This window comes from Eublepharis macularius, chromosome 4 (assembly GCF_028583425.1).
Source record: "Eublepharis macularius isolate TG4126 chromosome 4, MPM_Emac_v1.0, whole genome shotgun sequence".
In the NCBI taxonomy this organism is placed as follows: domain Eukaryota; kingdom Metazoa; phylum Chordata; class Lepidosauria; order Squamata; family Eublepharidae; genus Eublepharis; species Eublepharis macularius.
In genome coordinates, this window is record NC_072793.1 from 7974713 (window position 1) to 7992541 (window position 17829).

At 44.4% G+C, this 17829-nt stretch overlaps 2 protein-coding genes across 3 annotated transcripts in view; one reads left to right on the forward strand and one right to left on the reverse strand.

The window, feature by feature from the left end:
* The window catches only part of CERS5 (ceramide synthase 5), a 78142-nt gene extending 72019 nt beyond the window's left edge, over positions 1–6123 (forward strand). The window contains exon 10 of the mRNA XM_054979010.1: positions 3852–6123. Coding sequence (XP_054834985.1) covers positions 3852–3989 — 138 coding nt within the window. The 3' untranslated portion in view covers positions 3990–6123. The remainder of the gene's footprint in view (positions 1–3851) is intronic.
* Positions 6124–10421: 4298 nt separating this feature from the next.
* On the reverse strand, positions 10422–12670 carry LOC129329433 (cytochrome c oxidase assembly protein COX14). 2 transcript variants are annotated; one of them, XM_054979011.1, is made up of 2 exons: positions 12543–12670; positions 10422–10818 (listed from the first exon to the last, which is right to left on the reverse strand). In XM_054979011.1, the coding sequence occupies exon 2, from the start codon at positions 10811–10813 to the stop codon at positions 10634–10636; it is 180 nt and encodes a 59-aa protein (XP_054834986.1). In that variant the 5' UTR covers positions 10814–10818; positions 12543–12670; the 3' UTR covers positions 10422–10633. The 2 variants fall into 2 exon arrangements, with proteins under 2 accessions (XP_054834986.1, XP_054834987.1); XM_054979012.1 differs by lacking the exon at positions 12543–12670 and adding an exon at positions 12015–12217.
* Positions 12671–17829: the final 5159 nt, after the last annotated feature.

The following is a 17829-nucleotide window of genomic DNA, read 5'->3' on the forward strand; positions in this document are numbered from 1 at the left end:
GGGTCACCTGTTCATGCAGAAGTGTTTATGAAAATGTGTATTCACAAAAAAAGAGAAATGTAAATAATTCAGATTCATTTAATTTCCTCTTTATTATTTGTAAACACCGGTTTTCACCAATATTTCTGTAAGAGTTTTGGCTTATATCCCACCGAATGTTTCCTCTGGCTAAAGGATTTCTGTCAGCGGAGCACCACTTCCTTCTGTGGGCCCTTCTGCAGCAGTTCAAAGAGCCCCCCCCCCCACCGCTGTTCTGGGGATGGGGGGCCCTTCCTTCCTTCCGTCAACAGAAATCCTCCTGTGGGATCCAACATTTTTTATGTTTACTTTTCAATACAGCACTTGTTTGGGTGGGGGTGGGTGGATAATTGGATACTTTCTTCTTTTTCAGGTACTTTCTTTCCTACTTTGCATTTGGTACCTTTTTCCTTTCTTTTGTTTCTCACTTGTCATTTCATGTAATACTTGTGTTTTGGTTCCTGTGTTTGCCGAACGTAGCGGACTTGCAAGCTGGGATGTCTTCCAGGAGGTCTGCATCTCTCTCCTCTTGCTTTTCTCTCTTAATCAGGTGACCTAGTCAGGGAAGAACTCTCCTCTGTACTCTCCATTCTTTCTCGTTCCTTTTCTCTGTGCCAGATTGAAGCTGGATCGCTTCCACTTTTTGTATGTAAGTGCACTCTCTGCTGTTGCTGCCTTCTGGGGGAGGCTTGGCCTCAAGCCAGCCACTCTTTAGCCAGCAAAATTCATTGAAAAACTGTAATCTGAAAGTTTGCAGGAAAGTCAAAGGTCCGATACCAACGTAACTGTCTATAATCATTGTGTGTGACCTTCATCTTTAGGTAAATCAGTGCTGTGATCCATCTTGTTAATATTTTTAATTTAATTCCTGTCCCACCTTCCTTTGTAATGAAGGTGGCATGGAAAATTAAGAACTTTTGCAGTATCTAATATCAGAGGAGTATCTATGTTAGTAATGCAGCCAAAATAAACAGGAGCCTTGTGGCACCTTAAAGACTAACTAACCATCTTTTTATTCCAACAAAAGCTTTTGTTAACTAAAGCCCACTTCATCAGATACTGAGTCAATCTTCTCTTTGTAGTCATTTTTTTTTTAAACCCACAAAAATTATTGGGTCAAGGGATCATTTAAATGCAAGAAGTAAATGTAATTATGTAAAATCCTAATAATGCAGTGAACGTTCACAAGTGAGAAAAGCGAATAAGTAGCCACGATAACTCTACCGCCTTTTGCAGATTTTAAATAGCTAAGCATATGGAGAATAAGTTCCTAGGATAAAAATGTGTTAGTCTGTTAGGTGCCACAAGACCTTAATTTCAGAATACATAAAACATTTTAAACATCTGTAGAATAAGACAGCACATAATTTGAAAACGCAGTCAGGTCACCACTTGCTGAAATCCAAGTGTCTTGCTTCTCTTGAGGCTTAGAATGCCATCGGCAAGTTTCTCTTGGGTGGGTGTTGCGTGGGACCCAGACTGCCACCCAGAAGAATCCTGCTGAGTCTTGACAGAGATTAGAAACCTGAAGCCATTTTTTCTTGAAAATGTAAAAAGGTTGCTACAGTCTTTGCAGGCATTCCATAAGAGAGATCTGTAACTGTATGTGGAGTGTTAACGTTAAAATCAGTATCAGTTACCAGCTGAAATGCCTGGCAACCTGGGAGGCTTACAGCCCTACCAAGTGGCATTCTTAGAGCCTGCATCAGGAAAAGCATACTCACAGATGACTTTAAAGTATTCGTCTTTCCTCCCATTTTATTGTATGGTTTTGAAATTTTAAGTAATCCAGAAAATTCCAGCCAAAAGCTGGGCGTTTGCAACACGGAGAAGCCATGGCAGTTGGTCCTAGCAGTCATTAACTTGCCACTGGCAGCTACCTTGCCCGTCTTTCTGAGTGCCTTGTTAGGGCTGTTCAAGGTCCACGTGCCTGGATGAGAGTAATCAGGGGTAAGGTTAGTCTAAGCACGCGCTGGGCATGTTTGCCACCGAGGAAATAGCAGTAATGTTATGTAAAGCAGTGTTGTGAGTTGCAAGCGCACAGGTGTACCGTCTGTACTAAGGTGATCTGCCAGTAGCCAGCTCTTTAATTCTGGGTGTGCCTGTCTGGTTTTACACTTACAGTAATAGACTGCCACCTTGTGGCAAATCATGTAAACAAAATACAGAATGGAGAATGTCATTTATTAGATCTTGATGTTGTAGGTATATATGTTTTTTTAGTTACACAATTATTTTTGATTTACTAAAAAAACTGTACAACCCAAAACTTTGTATATGCTGCAGAGCAGCAGCATTTCATTAAGTATCACAGTACATATTTTTCATATGCCTTTCTTTGGAAGCAGTACATCAAGATCTGCATTTCACCATGTCACCCAGGAATAGACGCTGGTAACGGAATAATGTGATGTGGCCAAAATGCTTTTCTGTATCATCACAGGATTCCTGTTTTGATATGTGCTTACATGGGGCTATTGAATATGCCTGACACATAACTGGATGAGGGGATTGAATTTGGTGCTAGTTCTGGCCATATGAAAATGTGCTACGTTACAGGGGTGCTTCTTGGGATCCTGTGCTGATCCTAAAGGGAAGAAAAACCCTGTTTGTTTAAGTTGGTACTCATCAGAATGGAGAGCATTCTAAATCTACTTGCCTGTTTTTTGGAGAGCTAAGAAGTATTCCCAGTACTTTCAGTTTTTTCTTCTAGTGGGCAGAGTTGGTGTAGTGGTACTTCAGTACCAAAACGGGGATGGGGAAGGAGTAAATAGATGGGATAGGGCCATTTGTTCATTCCTTATCTTGAATTCCTTAGGGCAGAGGGAGATAGGATCCAACCATGATAGAAAACAACCCCAACTAGTTGAGGCTTGGTAGCACCCAAGTTTCCAAGGGAAGAAAGTAGCCACAAGTTGTGCGCCATAACAGAAGCAAGAGAGCCTCTTATTTTACAGTCAGGAGAAGGACAATTGGAACAGTGTCATGGTTCTAACCCATCAAGCTGCCTCCTCAAATGATGGAGGCAAGTATGCCCCAATCGTGATTTACTAGATCCAAGGGAAAGTAACTTCCAAAGTGGAGAAAGCCTTTGACATCACTACAAAGGAGACTCTTGGGATGGTAACAAAGAGGAGTCAGTGCAGATCATGCTTTGCAGGGGCTAGCAGGAAGGCTGTTCCATGGGCAAACCCATCCCAGCAGCTACTTAACCTCTCCGCATGGTCTTCCAGATCATGACCTCAGTCCTGACATCTACCCTGGACGGGTGGCCTTCTTTTCCTATGGGAAATGCATAGTAAAAGCTGGTTTCCCTTTATTTCCTGGTTTAGTAGCATGGTTTAAATCAAGGTGTTGTCCACAAGTAACATCCGCGTACCAGGTGAGAGCTTCCCAGCTTCTTGAAAAGCAGACTTTCAGATCTTGGTGAAGAATTTTCCTTGTGATGACTTAGGCACCCCTGAGCTAGCACTCTTCACCTTTTTCTACATTAGGAATTTATCTGTTATTTCCTGGTGCTCCACCCCACTCCTTTAAACAGTTGAAAATGGTAAATCCTGGCTTATTTGCTGGAGTTATGTCTCTAAATGGGATGGAAGATTCTTCCCCAGAAGGAGATTGTTATACTAATTAGGTTGGCCTTGCCTCCTCCTACTGTGTGTTCAGTAATAATCCACGGTAAGTACTAGTTCGTATTTGTCTCACATGTGAATGTGAAAAGTGAACCTGTTAAGTTAACGAAGCATGGAATATGCCACACTGATCTTGGTACTTGACGTGATTATCAAGAAGCCTGATATTTGCCATGAACTTGCTCTGCTTCCTTCTTTTAGGTATCAAAAGATGATCGCAGTGATGTGGAGAGCAGCTCTGATGAAGATGATGCAACTTCAAACAGCAGGAAAGGAATCCGCAGCACTTCAAGCAATGGCGCCAATCGGATTAACGGTCACATAAGTGGTGGCCAATAGGCAGGCAAGGAATAAGGCTGGGGGTGGGGAGACCTCCAGAAAATAGAGACTCGTGTTCAAATTCCTAGATACAGTGAACTCTACATTTCTGACTATTTCCCTCATCAGCTCAGGCTTGAAGGGAGTGGAAGCAAAGATGCACAATCCCAGGCTGCTTAATCTGAAATGATTTAGTTAGTAGGAATGATAAGTACTGTAGAGATTCACTAAAGCTGCAGCTATCTAGCAGAACACTGGCCTGGGATTGTCCTGTAGCTAATGTTGTCATCACTGTAGCTGTACAGGGAACTCCCTTAAATAAATGACAGCCTCAGGGAAGTTAATTTCTCTGTTGTAGGATGTGATGAACTCATTCTGGCCTGCTCTAAAAATAATTTTTATTTTTTTCTAGCAAAAATTGTTCATTACTTACTCAGAATGGAAGCGTAGTCTCGCCTTTAATAAGCCCTCTCCCCAAATAACTGCATACTTTAATGGTGTAGATGCATTTAAAAGGCCCGGTGCTATTCCTACCAAATGAGGCAACATCATGTGCTCAGAGTATTTCTGTTTTGACTTTTGAAAGATATTTTTCTTTTTTCATGTATCTTAAAAAAGGTATAGGAATGATGTTGTAGAAGCTGCCTCAGTGATCACCCACCTGTGTACATTTTTCTTTGAAAAACAGGGTTGCATTTACCTGTAACTGTTGTTTATCGAGAACTCTTCTGTGCAGTCCCACACTAGGAGACTAGCAAGCTCACTGACTGAAAGAAGAGGGTGTGAAGCTCTTGGAGGACTGTCTTCCCAATCGATGCTTAGCGTCCCACATTGACGCACATTCATACTAGGTGCCAGCAATATAAACTTTATAAAGGACACAGGCAAACCCAATTAATATTATTTTTTATTCAGAATACAAAAATTAACAGTCTGACAGTATTTCCTTTATTTAACTGACACCTCTTGTTCTGAACTATTGCATCAAAATCTGGAGTTAAAGTCTGCGCTGCAGCAGTTTTGAGTATGGTGTTCTGGTGTGTTTCTCTGTAAGTTAAGAGTGTACTTTTGATTTATTGACATTCATTACAGAAAACAGCTTTTCACATTGTCCCAAACGTAGACAGAATTTTAGAAGCAAAAAACAAGTTGGGAGCAGTTTGGACCCAGAAAATGGTAAAATTTGCTAATGCTAACTTCAGAAAGCTTATCCTTCAATTCAGCGTCACACTGCAGATCAGTCATGTCTCTCTGGAGCTCCTCTGGAATCATCCATGAGATTCCAGAAAATGGATGAGATCCACAGAAAATGGATTATGGAAAATTTCAAAATCTCTGTATAGGTTTCTGAAGACAGAAAATCTTTCTTGGAATTCATTTTTGAGGTCAGAATTTTTTCTCCTTTTCTGTGGATATATGATAACTAGACAGATTTCATGGTACGGAAGTGCTCCAAATTATTTTCTTGAAGTTGTTTTCCTCACAATTGAAGCGTCATTTCAAAGGCACAAATGCTGTCATAAAACTGTCAAAATTTTGTTTTGAACCTACATCTTTGTGTTGAGACAGTTCAGGTGTTCTGTTATATCCGCCATAAAAGCAAGTACAAAGCCATTCATTATCTTGTCACTCAAAAACAGCCTTTCCTTATCTATACTTTTATTTCACTTCATAGTTCATAAAAGTGTCTCAGTATAGCTCCACGACTTAACCATCACACTTCAGTATGATACTGTGCCCCATGTCTGATGATGCTTTGCGGCTCGAACAAAATTACCTCTGGCTCGAATAAAATTAACTGTTTTTATGACCATACTCATCATATTATCCATCTTAAATATTTTACTGCACAATGTCCTGGTGCAAAATGCAATGAAAATTGAAAAACTTATGATGTAGGTTTGCAGTTACGAATTTTCCCCGAGTTTTGGAGCAACTCCAGCTTTCCCCCCCCCCAGCATCTGTGGTGCTCCATCTGTGGCCAGATTTACCGCTTTTGCCCAGTTGGTACCTATTTTATCCAGAGCTTCTACAGTGTTCTTGAAGACGTCATCACCTGTGGTTGTGTCTTTCATTGGAACTATTTCTACAAATTCATCTGTAACATGCGTGTTTTCATCAACTCCACGAATAAAAATTGCAAAATGTGCTAAGTCAGTAACATTTGTACTTTCATCTATTGCAACTGAAAATGCAACAAAGGGCTTAGCTTTGTCTGTGAGTTGTTAAGATTCTCAGATAGATCATAAATTCTCTCTGGAATTGTGTCTTTCCATGGGTCTGATGAAGGCAGTTTTGACTTTTAAATGCTCACAACCTGGAAATCTAGTTAGGCTCTAAGGTGTTACTGGAGTCAAATCTTGCTTTTCTACTACAGAGCAACAGGGCTACCCACCTGAAACGTCTTTCTTGAGAGACTTATATTTGCCAGTGTCTGCAGCTGATCAGGGCAGATTAGCTTGGCAGCCATTTGAGGGGAAATTGCTTCTGTAGTGGTAGGGGCAGTACCTGCAGAAATGCTTAACTTCTTCCTTGCCTGCCATTCCTCTTTTCCAGATAGCCTCCCTACTGGTGGGGTTCAAAACCTGTGATTTTTCTTTTACACCCCCCCCCCACATACACCCCCAACTGCTGTGGCTGGTGATATTTGAGGTGGAGTTTGTCAGAAAGAGTGTGAGCCAGCAGTCCTGCCTCAGTTTGCTACTCTCCTGTTTCCTGCTCCTCCATCCCTTTGCTCACAAGGTAACACCATCAAGTTCAATGTATTTCAGACCCAAGTTAATCACTATGCAGAAAAGCATAGCCTTGAAGTAAGGGGGGGGCATGTGCAGTGTGGGCCCCTATTTGAGAGGGTGCAGCTAGGGTACTACCGGGTTCTGAGAGACAGAGACCCAGAACCCAGCCCCTCACACACTCTATGCCATGATGCTGACTGGGTGCCCTCGGGCCGGCCACTTCCTTCAAGCCCAGCCCACCTGGGGGGGGGAGGTTGTGTGGCTGAAAGGGGGAGTGACACACCCAAGCCTACTGAAGAAAAGCTAAGAAGCAGCAGGTGGATTGAGTCTTCGAGGGGAAAAGGAGCCTTGGGGCTGGGGTCAGCACAGGCTACTTTGTCTTGCCTCGACCATCCTTTCCTGCTCTGGGTCACTTGCACCTACCCAGTTTCTGCCAGCAAACAGCACAAGTGGAGCATGGAAGGAGCCCAGCAAGGAAGCGCTGCACCATGCCTGCCTCAGGCACCACGGTGCTTCCGTCGGGCACTGCTTTTGAACACTTCCGGTGAGGGCAGAGGAGCTGGGCAGCAGCTCACAGTCGACCAATGTGGCCCAGCCTGGATGAAGGGCACGCCCAGCTGGCCACATGCTTGCTCCCTGCCCTGGGACTACTTGGATGGTAGGGACGGCACAGCTTTGAAGGGGCAGGAGCTTCCCCCACTCTGAAAGCTCCCAAGATGCTTCCTCACACAAGCACGCACTCCAGGCAGCCACCCCCACCCCCTGCTGGGCACCCCAGGGCCCCAAATTGCCCTGTAGAGGAGGAGGACTTGCCCCTAACACCTTCCTTTCATTCAGCAGTTCTTTGAAGGACATGTGTGGCTGCACTGCAGAGCAGTCTCCAGCCTCCTGCTTTTTTCTTCAGTTGCTTGTGGGCCAGATAAAAGCCCTCAAAGGGGTTGGATCTGGCCCGTGCGCCTCATGTTGGACACCCTTGGTTTAGAGTGTTTAAGTCCCAACCAGCAGCCAAAACATAACGGCACAAAAAGCAGTGTCCCAAGTCCTGCTGTAGCCTCTGTAGAGATGGTTACCCACTTAGAGGTGCAAGATATGAAGCAGCAATTGCCACTCAGAAAAAAGGTCACAGAACAACGGCTGCAGTGCAGGAAAAGGAGCTGATCAAAACTGCTGAAATTGTCAGTGGAAACAAACACAGAAGATCTGAGCCAGAATAATGAAAGCAGTGAAGCAGGCCTGATGGGGCCAAAGAAAGTACAGACAGTATATACCATAAATGAACCATGTTGTTGGCAGAACAATCTGGGTAGCAAGAACAGCCAAGAGAAAAAACAACAGATTACCAATAAAGGGTATTCTCCAATAATGGGGGCCCCTGGCAGCAAAGGAGCAAAAAAAGAGGGCAGGGCATGGACTTTCCCAGTGTCAAGGCCAAATAGCTGGTGTCAGTTAGTTGAGGAAAACATAATTGTAATGCGTTGCATGACGTGGCGCATTTGCACTAAAACGACAAATAGAAAGGTGCTGTAGATGAAAATAGCAGTATGATAAACTCACTTTGTGGAACATCAGGAACCATCTAGAGATACCCACTCAACAGCAAGGCCCCCACATTGCAGGGGCAGCCCCAGAGATGGCACTAACTTCCAGAGGTAAAGTATCAAAAGAGTGCCAAGGGAAAAATACAGTGCTGAAAACATGAGAAGAAGCACATATGCTCCATCTAGGAAAGAAGAAAACAAATCTAGGTATTCCTTGCAGTGAGACTTAAACCAAAGATCAACTTCTGTTGAGGTATCACATACAGGCATGTAAGAACACAGGAACAGCAGTTGTAAAAGTGAAAAAGCTGGACCATCTTAGTAAAATGTGGATTGACTCAGACTAAAAAAGCAAATTAAAACTATTTTTTAACTAGTAGAACAAAAGAAGGGGTTGCTCTCGAAAGGGTCAATAAACAACCGTCAACAGAGCAGGGAAAAAACGTATCGCAGCCTCACGTGGGATAACCTGGTCGTCATGAATTTCACAAGCAGCCGGGGCCTGACTCCCAAGCAAAGCGGGGGCCCCGGAATTCCGCCACTAGCAATTTGCACCCCCAGCAGCAGAGTCTCTGCAGGGGGCGTGAAAGATGCATTAACAAGGCAGCCCAGTGAAACCGTGAAGGCTATTGATGGCTGAAAAAACATTTCAAGAGAAGCAAGTCTCCTCAGCCTCAAGAATAAGGCGAGGGGAAAAATGGAGAACAGCAAAGGGGAGATCCTTTCCGGGAGCAGAGAGAGAAATGAGGGAATAGCAGTCTTCCTCCTGGTCATGTGACCAGGGAAAGCCCTCCTGGGAGAGCACGGAGGGAAGGAGGGGAACTCCTGGACTTCAAGAAAGCTCTGGAAATCTCAGAAGCCTCTGGATGCTTCTGAGAAATGAGAGGCTCTTGTTGGAAGGTCATGACCCGAGATTTGGATGGCATGCTTATCTGTGGTATGATAAAGGCCAGTGTAGATTTTAAAAATCATTGTATTAGGAGGAGTACCGCCATTCTGAGAATTTGGAATCAACACAGAAGATGCTGCTTTGGATTTGAGCACAGGAGGCATTTTACAGAAGGGAGATGATTTTCAAACAGGGATGGTTGATTTACGGAGATTTATTAGAATTCTCACAAGGAGATTGTAAATTGAAGACAAGGGAGGATTTAATAGCTAAAGGTTATAAATGTCAATGGTTTTTATATGCTCAACTTCTAGAACGGTTCAAATTAGATAAAAAAACTATGGGGTTTTGAACATGAAAAGATTTGAGTTTGAAAAAGAGCTTTGTTCAAATGATGAACATGGTATTTCCAAAATGTATACACTTTTATTGAAATTTGAAAAAAGAATCTGTGAAAGATTGTATGGTAAAATGGGCTAAAAATTTTGGGTATAACATAATGATGGATCAGTGGGAAAATATGTGGGTAAAGAGGCTCAAATTCACTTTGAGTTCCACACGTGAAAAAGAACATTTCTATAAAATGATGTTGGTGGTATATATCTCCTGAAAAATTACCAAAAATGAGTAAAGGTATATCAAATGTTGGAAATGTGAGAAACAAGAAGAACATTTTATCATCTTTGGTGGACTTGCCATAAAGCTAAAAAACTTTGGACTCAAATTCATATGACAAATACATAAAATGTTGAAGACTACTATACAGTTTAAACCAGAAGCCTTTTTGTTGGGATTAACGGACAAACGGTTGGAAAATTAGCACGGTATTTTATTTTTATATATGGTTATAGCAGCTAGGCTTTTGTATGCACAAAAATGGAAAAGTACAGAATTGCCTTCAATCGAGGACTGGACTATGAAAATAATGGAGTTAGCGGAGATGGCTAAACATACAGCTTTGATCAGAGATAAAACATTGTCTACTTTTTTGGCTAACTGGAAACCCCTTATTGACGCTAGGCAGTAGTGGAAAAGGAAATTTTGGAATCTTTTCTACAGCTGGTATGTGCATGAGCAGTCCCAATGTCAGACTGCACAAAAACCATAAAGATGAACAGAAGTTTTGATGAGGTACGAATTAAACGAACTAGAAGGACAGCAGATATCTTAAATACTTTACTCTGAAGCTACTGCTGACCACTTCCAGAGAAACGCAGGAGAAATAATTACTATTTCTACTGTAGTCTTCCATCTTTCAAATTAACAGGACGTGAAAGTACAGATAAAACCATTCTGTGAATATATATTTTATAATTAATCAGTATCTATTTACAGAAACAAGGAGAGAAGCTGTACACAGAATGCTTGAATAACTGATCACACTGATGTTTCGACCCTTTTTAACATCACAGCCTGAAATGCCCATTCTTTGCAGCAGATTCTCATGGCGTTGCTTTCTGACATTAATCTAGTCAGAATCAAACAGTCGTACACAGACAATCTTCAATCCTTGACGGCATCTGCATGCATCTGCTCCTGCTCGGGTTGCTTCAGGAGACTTTGGCGCTGAAAATAATGATATGCTCTGACACTGCAGAGGTAGCCGCCATACAGCGTCAGGAGCATCATGGAACCCGAAAAAGCCTTATAGCCAAAGTCTGCCAACTGCCTTGCGGAAACCATTATTGCTGTGGGGAAAGCAAAGAGAGTAGTAAGTTTGCAGTACAGGAAATTGTAGAGCAAGCTATACAAACTACACAAAAGCTAGAGAGCATAGTTGCAGAAAGGTCATCAAATAAGGGTTACTTAATTGAACTAAGAGCTGGTACATCAGCAGAGGTTGAGCTAACAAATCTATTGAGCTACATCAGGCAGTTCCTCTTTAGGTATCCACAAACATTGTAAACTGTAGCCCAGAACGCCGATTGTGTAGGGTTAAGAGTGGCACTTCAGAGGGCGTTTTGAGCTGCAGTCGGAGGTTCAGGTGAGCAAAATCACACTCCATAGGCAGAAATCATTTCATCTGCAGAAGTGAACTGCTGGCTCCAATGTAATTTGACATGAGACCCCTGAATAACCCTAATTAAATCACAGAAAGCGTTTATTTGTGGACATGATTTAATATATAATTCTGTTTCCGTAACTTTTTTCTGTAACTGTCCTTTGCTTCTTTTGAGTGTGGTTTGTTTAAACACAGTAACTACCTCAGCAGAGGCAGCATCTCTCTAAATGCAAACATTCTCCTGCTAATTTCTGAAGATTTCCTTTTTTTCATTTATGCTCTTTTATTATTTTTATTATTTATATATTATTTTATATTAAATTATATTATTAATAGTTATGTATTATATTATCTTTGACAGCTACTAACAATGCATATGTTTTCAGTAATAATAATAATGTTGCTATGAAAAAAACCCAACACTAACTGATCCTAACCCTGGTCTACCAGGAAGTAAGTCCTAATTATGTCAATGAAACTGAAGGCAGCTCTGCATACAAATGCTTCCCCACAATGAATGTTAAGTACAGATACACATTTTGTGGCATGTCTGTCTTTTAACATCCATCGAGTTGGTCTTTGCTGCTGGACTTGGATGTTGCTCTTTGACTGCAATGCAGACCAACACAATCACCCACCTGAAACCAATTACAAATTTGACTCTTCAAAGTTGCATATTGTATTTCCAGTAGCATCTATGTATTGTTATTCTACGAAGCAATGATTTTTGTAGAAACTGAAACTTTATAGGGCTATATAATGCATTGGAAAATTTTATGCCCCAAATCTGATATTTATGTATAACCTCTCATCGTGTTTGCTGCAAGGAACCCCAATTAATCCTGTAGCCCTCATAACCGGTCAAGTTGTTATGCAGCTTACACCATTCCTGACGGGCAGTCCCGGCTCCGAATCCCCTCACATTAAGCGCTGCACGCGTGCAGAGAACAAGCACAGCAGGAAAATGGGGCTTTATCTCGGCGTGGCAGTTTTCTCCACTAGTGCGATTAGCGCTTTTTAAAATATGTTAACAAGCTTTTAAAGCGCGATTCTCGCGGCGCCTCAAACGGCGCAGGGCATCGGGCCCTCTCGCCTCAGGCGTGTGCGCGCGCGCGGACCGACGGCAGGGCTCTCTTCGGCCTCTACCGAAGGGAGCGGGCCGGGCCGGGCCGGGCCGGGCCAGCCCGTCAAGGGCCCCGCCTGGACTCGGCTAGCGGCCGTCCCGCTCGGCGAAGCGACGGGGCGGCCGGGGCGGCTGCCTTCTCCCCAGCGGCGCCGCCCGTGCCTCGGGGGCCTGGATCTGTGCCCGGGCCGGTGTTGACAGCCGCGGGCTTTTCTTCGCGGGGGCCCCCGAGGGGGTTTCGGGGACGGGACCGAGCCCTCCGTGGGACCCCCCGGCCCGGCGCTCACCTGCCCTTCTCAGCCGAGGCGCCGCCCGTCAGACTCTTGGCCGCTGGTGCTCTGCGCAGGCCCGGAGCGGCGGGCGCGGCTGAGACACCTCACTTCCGGGTTGGCGCCCTTCCTCCAAAGCCGCGCGCCTGGCGGCCCTCTTCCCGTGACCCTGAGCCCCGGAAACTTTGCTTCCGGCCATAGAGATGGCCTTCTAGTGGGCTCGCTTGGCGTTCGTGGTTAAACCCCCTCGGATCCGCAGTGCATCTTGGGAAGTGTAGTTTTTAAGGAGACTTCCTTTGAGATGCCAATAGCAGGCTAGGGGAAGGACTGGGAGAGGAAGATCATTGCGGTGGGTCGGTGGAACGCAAGCCAAAGGGCGGCGGGAGGTCACGATGGGCGGAGTCAGTCTAGCCTCACACACCGCCTGGGCAGCAACGGGGAATCCTCCGATGCGTGAGAGTCCTCGTATGGCCGGAAAATCTTAAATCTTTTCAATACCTTTCTTCTACATGGTTTATTGAAGTGTCACTGAAATTGACTGTACTGACTCACGCGGTGAAGTCCGCCTTGAGTCTCTCAGTGAGAAAGGCAGACTATAAATAACATTAATAATAATAATAATATTAGAGTCACATTTATATCACGATGCATGGAATGTTACAGTATCATATGTTTGGTAAGAGAAGGACCTAAGTCAACGCCCGTGCTTTTCAGCCTCAGTCTCCTTATGCGGACAATACCACACGGCATTGCAAGCTTTGCTCACTCCAGTTTGAGGAATTCCTGAAGATCTTGGGGTGTGGAGCTTTGGGAGCGCAGGGACCTCGGCACAGTAGAAGCCCGCCCTCTGAAGCAGCCATTTTCTTCAAGGGAACCACTCCGCTGTCTAGAGGTCAGCTGTCATTCTAGATCTCCCGGCCCCACCTGGAGGTTGGCAGGCCTAGTAAGGTGACACACTCTCTCTCTCTCTCTCTCTCACACACACACACACACACACACACACACTTTTTAAAAAGAACTCTTCAAACATAAATGATTGCAGACAAAATTGGATACATCAGTGCACTTTTGACTGTCCTGCCTTAAGAATTCTTAGCTATCAGAAGCAGTGAGTCGTAACCAACCACAGAAACAAAGAAAAGAATCTGGCCAGTTTGATTGGCTTGAGATATAAGACCAGACCTGTAGCCACTTTTTGCATTACAGAAATTCTGTTCAGAGGAACCTGTCATAAGGCAACGAAACTAAAGTGCCTGTCCAAAGGGGTAGCCACCGTAGTCTGCTGCAGGCAGAACAACCGAGTCTTGTGGTAAAAGACTAATAAATGTATCATGGCATAAACTTTCCATGGGCCAGAGACTGTGTCATCAGATGCCTGAAAGCACCTGTCCTTGTGGACATCACTATTGTTACTCCCCTTTCTACCCCCCCCCCCGTAAACAACTGTATATTCTTATTAAATGTATCTAACAATAGAAAAGTATATGAAAAGGATTTACCACATGGTAGAAAATGCTATATAATATTAAATGTTCTATGTATATAGAGTTGACAAATAGCAAAAAGTAGTATTAGAATGGCCCAAATTTATTCTGTTATGTGAAGGGGAAGTCTTTTAAAATACATTAGCAATAGCTTAATAGTGGAAAAGTTATGAGAGCTTTTAAACTGAAAATTCACAAAAATAATTAAGACATCTTGATAACAGTAAAACCAAGACATGATATCAAGAAACTTTAAGGAAAAAAAAACAGTCTTCAGTTATAAATTATTTGAAGAGGAGATATCACACACATTAGGGCCAACTTACTGTTCCCATTATAAGACTAGTGTAGTTTCTATCAAAGTTCACTTTTTAAAAAAAACTTGTAACATATACAGCTATTTTGGAATTTGCCTTAACGACATTTTCCTCTAGGTTTTGTGGCATATTTATGTGTATTTTTGAAAATGTCCAGAAGAGGGATTTTCAACAGGTCCTGTTTATCACCTTTTAATGATCCACAAGAGCTGTTGCAGTTTACTTAAGAAAACCTGGGAATCCTTTTTTTCCCCATCGACTACCATTCTAGATCAGTAGTAAGCATCGCTTTGCTTCTCTTAAAATTTTGAACCTAGCTTTCCTTTGGCAAAGTTCTCAGTGCCTTGCATTCTGGATTCACACACACACACACAGAGCATCAGTTCTGTGTACCTTCTTGCACAACTATTCTGTGGAAGCGGACACAGAAACATTCCCTCGCTGCACTTGCCAAGATACGGACTGGTGTTGCACTCACTCAGTGAGTGAAGGAGAGCAATAGTTACACTGTGCTAGTCTGAACTGCCAGCTCTCTGTCTGCTATTTATAGTTAACTTACTGTCAGAAGCTGCTGCCCCTGCCAGCCCAGGGCTACTTGATATGTCTGAAGATGTAGCAACCAGGGAAAAGGCTGCTTTGGCAGCTGCCTCAAGCACAGTCCATATAAAAGGGCAGGCTGACGAATCTTAGGGTGGAGAGGAGAGTCCCACGTGCCTTGCACCAGCCAGTCAAGTCTGGCATTGTCACACAGCCAACTTTTGGTAAGTTTACTTAAAAGTAAATCCTACTGAATCCTGTGATGTCTTCTTCCGAGTAATTGCATAAATGTTCAAAGGCCATGTATGTAGGGTTATAACTAAGACTGAAAACCGAAGAGCTGCATTTCCTAATAGGTTATGTTTGTGTGCTTGTATAACAATTCCCCCATCCTAAGCCTTGCTGTGAACATCACCGCCTCTGCTGGTGCATGTGGTCCTGGAATTCCTAACCACATTCTGGGTTGCGCCTGCTAACTAAATCTATTTCATGCTAGCATCTGTGTGTGCTGGTAGGTCTGTCCAAGCAGACCTGCTCGTCTTGCTTTCCTTAGAAGAATTTTTATTTGTTCTACATCTTGGCTACAGAATTATGCACAGAGGAGGAATCTGGCTAGGACCAATAATTGTCTTCCATCGAACATTTCCATTCTCGCCAAATGGATACATTCTCGTAGCACTGCTTATTGTGTGGGGTAGGAATGTTCGATTGCTTGCTACTGAAGCATCCGGCAGGATTGGAACGCTGACTGTTCATCAGAGCAGAGGAGGGACGTTTCCTGCAGAACGGAGCACTTCCAAGACCGCTGCTTCCTACAGCTGTGATGCCAACCTCCATCCCAACTAACCCCAGGACATGCCATGCCCCGGCAAAGATGAGATTGTCTTTATTACGCTAGGCCTACTCCATCTTAAAACAGCCTTGAACAGGCTGCCGTGTTAGCAGAATATAATTCCAAATGGCAAAGGGGAGACCTTTTTATAGCAGCTGCAAAGGGCAGGGAGATGGTCAGTGAGGCCGTGGAGAGTTTCAGACCTGAAGACTGTTTCTTACGGGCAAATGCTGCTTCTCAGCCAAGCGGAGCCTGCATAGGGTTGCCAGGTCCAGGCTGGGAAATTCCTGGAGATTTGGGGGGTGGAGCCTGGAGAGTTTGGAGAGGGGAGGGGCCTTGGTGGGGTATAATGCCTCCAAAGCAGCCATTTTCTCCAGGGGAACGGATCTTTTTGACCTGGAGATCAGTTGTAATTCTGGGAGATCTCCAGCCTCCACCTGGAGGCTGGCAACCCTAAGCCTGATAGCTTCCCCCTACTGTTACAACTGGGAGCAACTAAAGGCTGTGTGTTTAAACCTGTAAGTTTCTCCTCATAAACCTGTACGTTTCTCCACGTGAAATAAGGAAAACACCCCTTCAGTATCACAGCCCTGATCTGAATATCCCCCACACCTCCACACACACACACACACACACCCCACCCCACACACACTTGCCTGCAATTTCCTAATTGTAAAAGGGTCAGAAAAACCAATCCAGGACCTCTCAGCCTCTCTCATTTTGGTCTGGTATCGTTTGTGAAATATTGCCTAAATTGTCCTAGTTGTTCATTGTGAGGTGCCATCTAGTGGTTCACCACTTGAGTTCATGTGCAGTTTTTGTCTGTTCAGGTCAACAGGACAGTCAGGCAAAAATTACATAGCTTTTTAAAAAAAATTGCTGGGCTAGTTCCTGTGGACTCTTACAACAGAAGGGTGGCGACTAGGCATCTTCTACCCTTCCCTTCCTCCCAGAAGTTCAGGGTGAAAGACAAGGTTCTTCCCTTCCTCATTTTATCCTCCTAATCCTGGGAGGCAGGTTAGGCTGAGAGCGAGAGGCTGACCCTGACCCGAGTGGAGGATTTGAACAGGCGCTTCCAGCCTCAGCTCGGCACTCTTCTCGCCACGAAGGCCAATACGCCCGTCAGTGCTAGAGGCAGCTTGTGCAAGGAGCGGCTTCTTGAGCAAAGAGGCCTTGTTTGCGGAGTCAAGGGAGCAGAACAGGTGGGCCGTGGGGAGCATGGAACCTTTTTGACAGCAACTGAATAGTCTTCTGGGAGAAAAAAGGGAGCTGTCATGATAACTGAGAGAGAGTTCTCTAAATGCACTAGACTGGAAGAAGGGCTTTCAGGAATCCACTTGGTAGTAAGAAATTAACTGATCTCACGGATCTCTCCCTACTCCCATAGCAGAAATTAGAAAGCCTCCCCTCCTTGCTCTTGACTGGAATAAAGAGCCCCCCACGCCTTTTGCTGGCTGAATAGAAAGGTCACACTGGGTGCCCAGCAATTCTGAGTGTCTAATAAAAGGCACGGCTCCTCCTGCCACATGGGCAGATTGAATTGCCACAGGGGGATGGGCAGGGCTAGAAAGGTCACTTCAGAGGGAGGGAGGCAGCCCGGCCACATCGGCAGGAAAGCCCTGGGAATCGAGCAGGCTCCCCCCCCCCCCGCCCCTCCCTCCAGGCCTCAGCCTTGAAGAATTCTTCTGCCCAAGGAGAAGGGCGGATTCTAAACACTCCTCTTGCAAGGATACTCGGAACAAGCAGGACACGCGACTTCTGTTCTCCCACGGGCCAGTGTGAGTTACAATCCAGCTTCCCCGCAAGTATGGAAGGAATAAAAACATCAGTCAATCAACATACAAATTTTGAGGAATGATAAATGATCATTTCATCTGCATTCTTCTCAGTCCAGTTTTCTCCTCAGTAAGTCCTGCTGAATCCCACTCGGCTTAGTCCCAAAGGGACCCCTCTACCAGTACCACTTTTGAGCATGTGCCTTCTTAGGTGTATTTTCACATAGGAGCCTCCCCAGCAGATCATTCACTGCCAGGCAGCTGATTTGCATTCCTGCATTCATCCGGCATGAATGGCAGTTTGAGCCTCTATCCCTGCCACATGAAAGGCAGCTTGAGCCTCTATCCCTGCCACGTTTT

Excerpts from the sequence above, each read along its gene's own strand:
- LOC129329433 (XM_054979011.1), bottom strand. The coding sequence starts at position 10,813 with ATGGTTTCCGCAAGGCAGTTGGCAGACTTTGGCTATAAGGCTTTTTCG.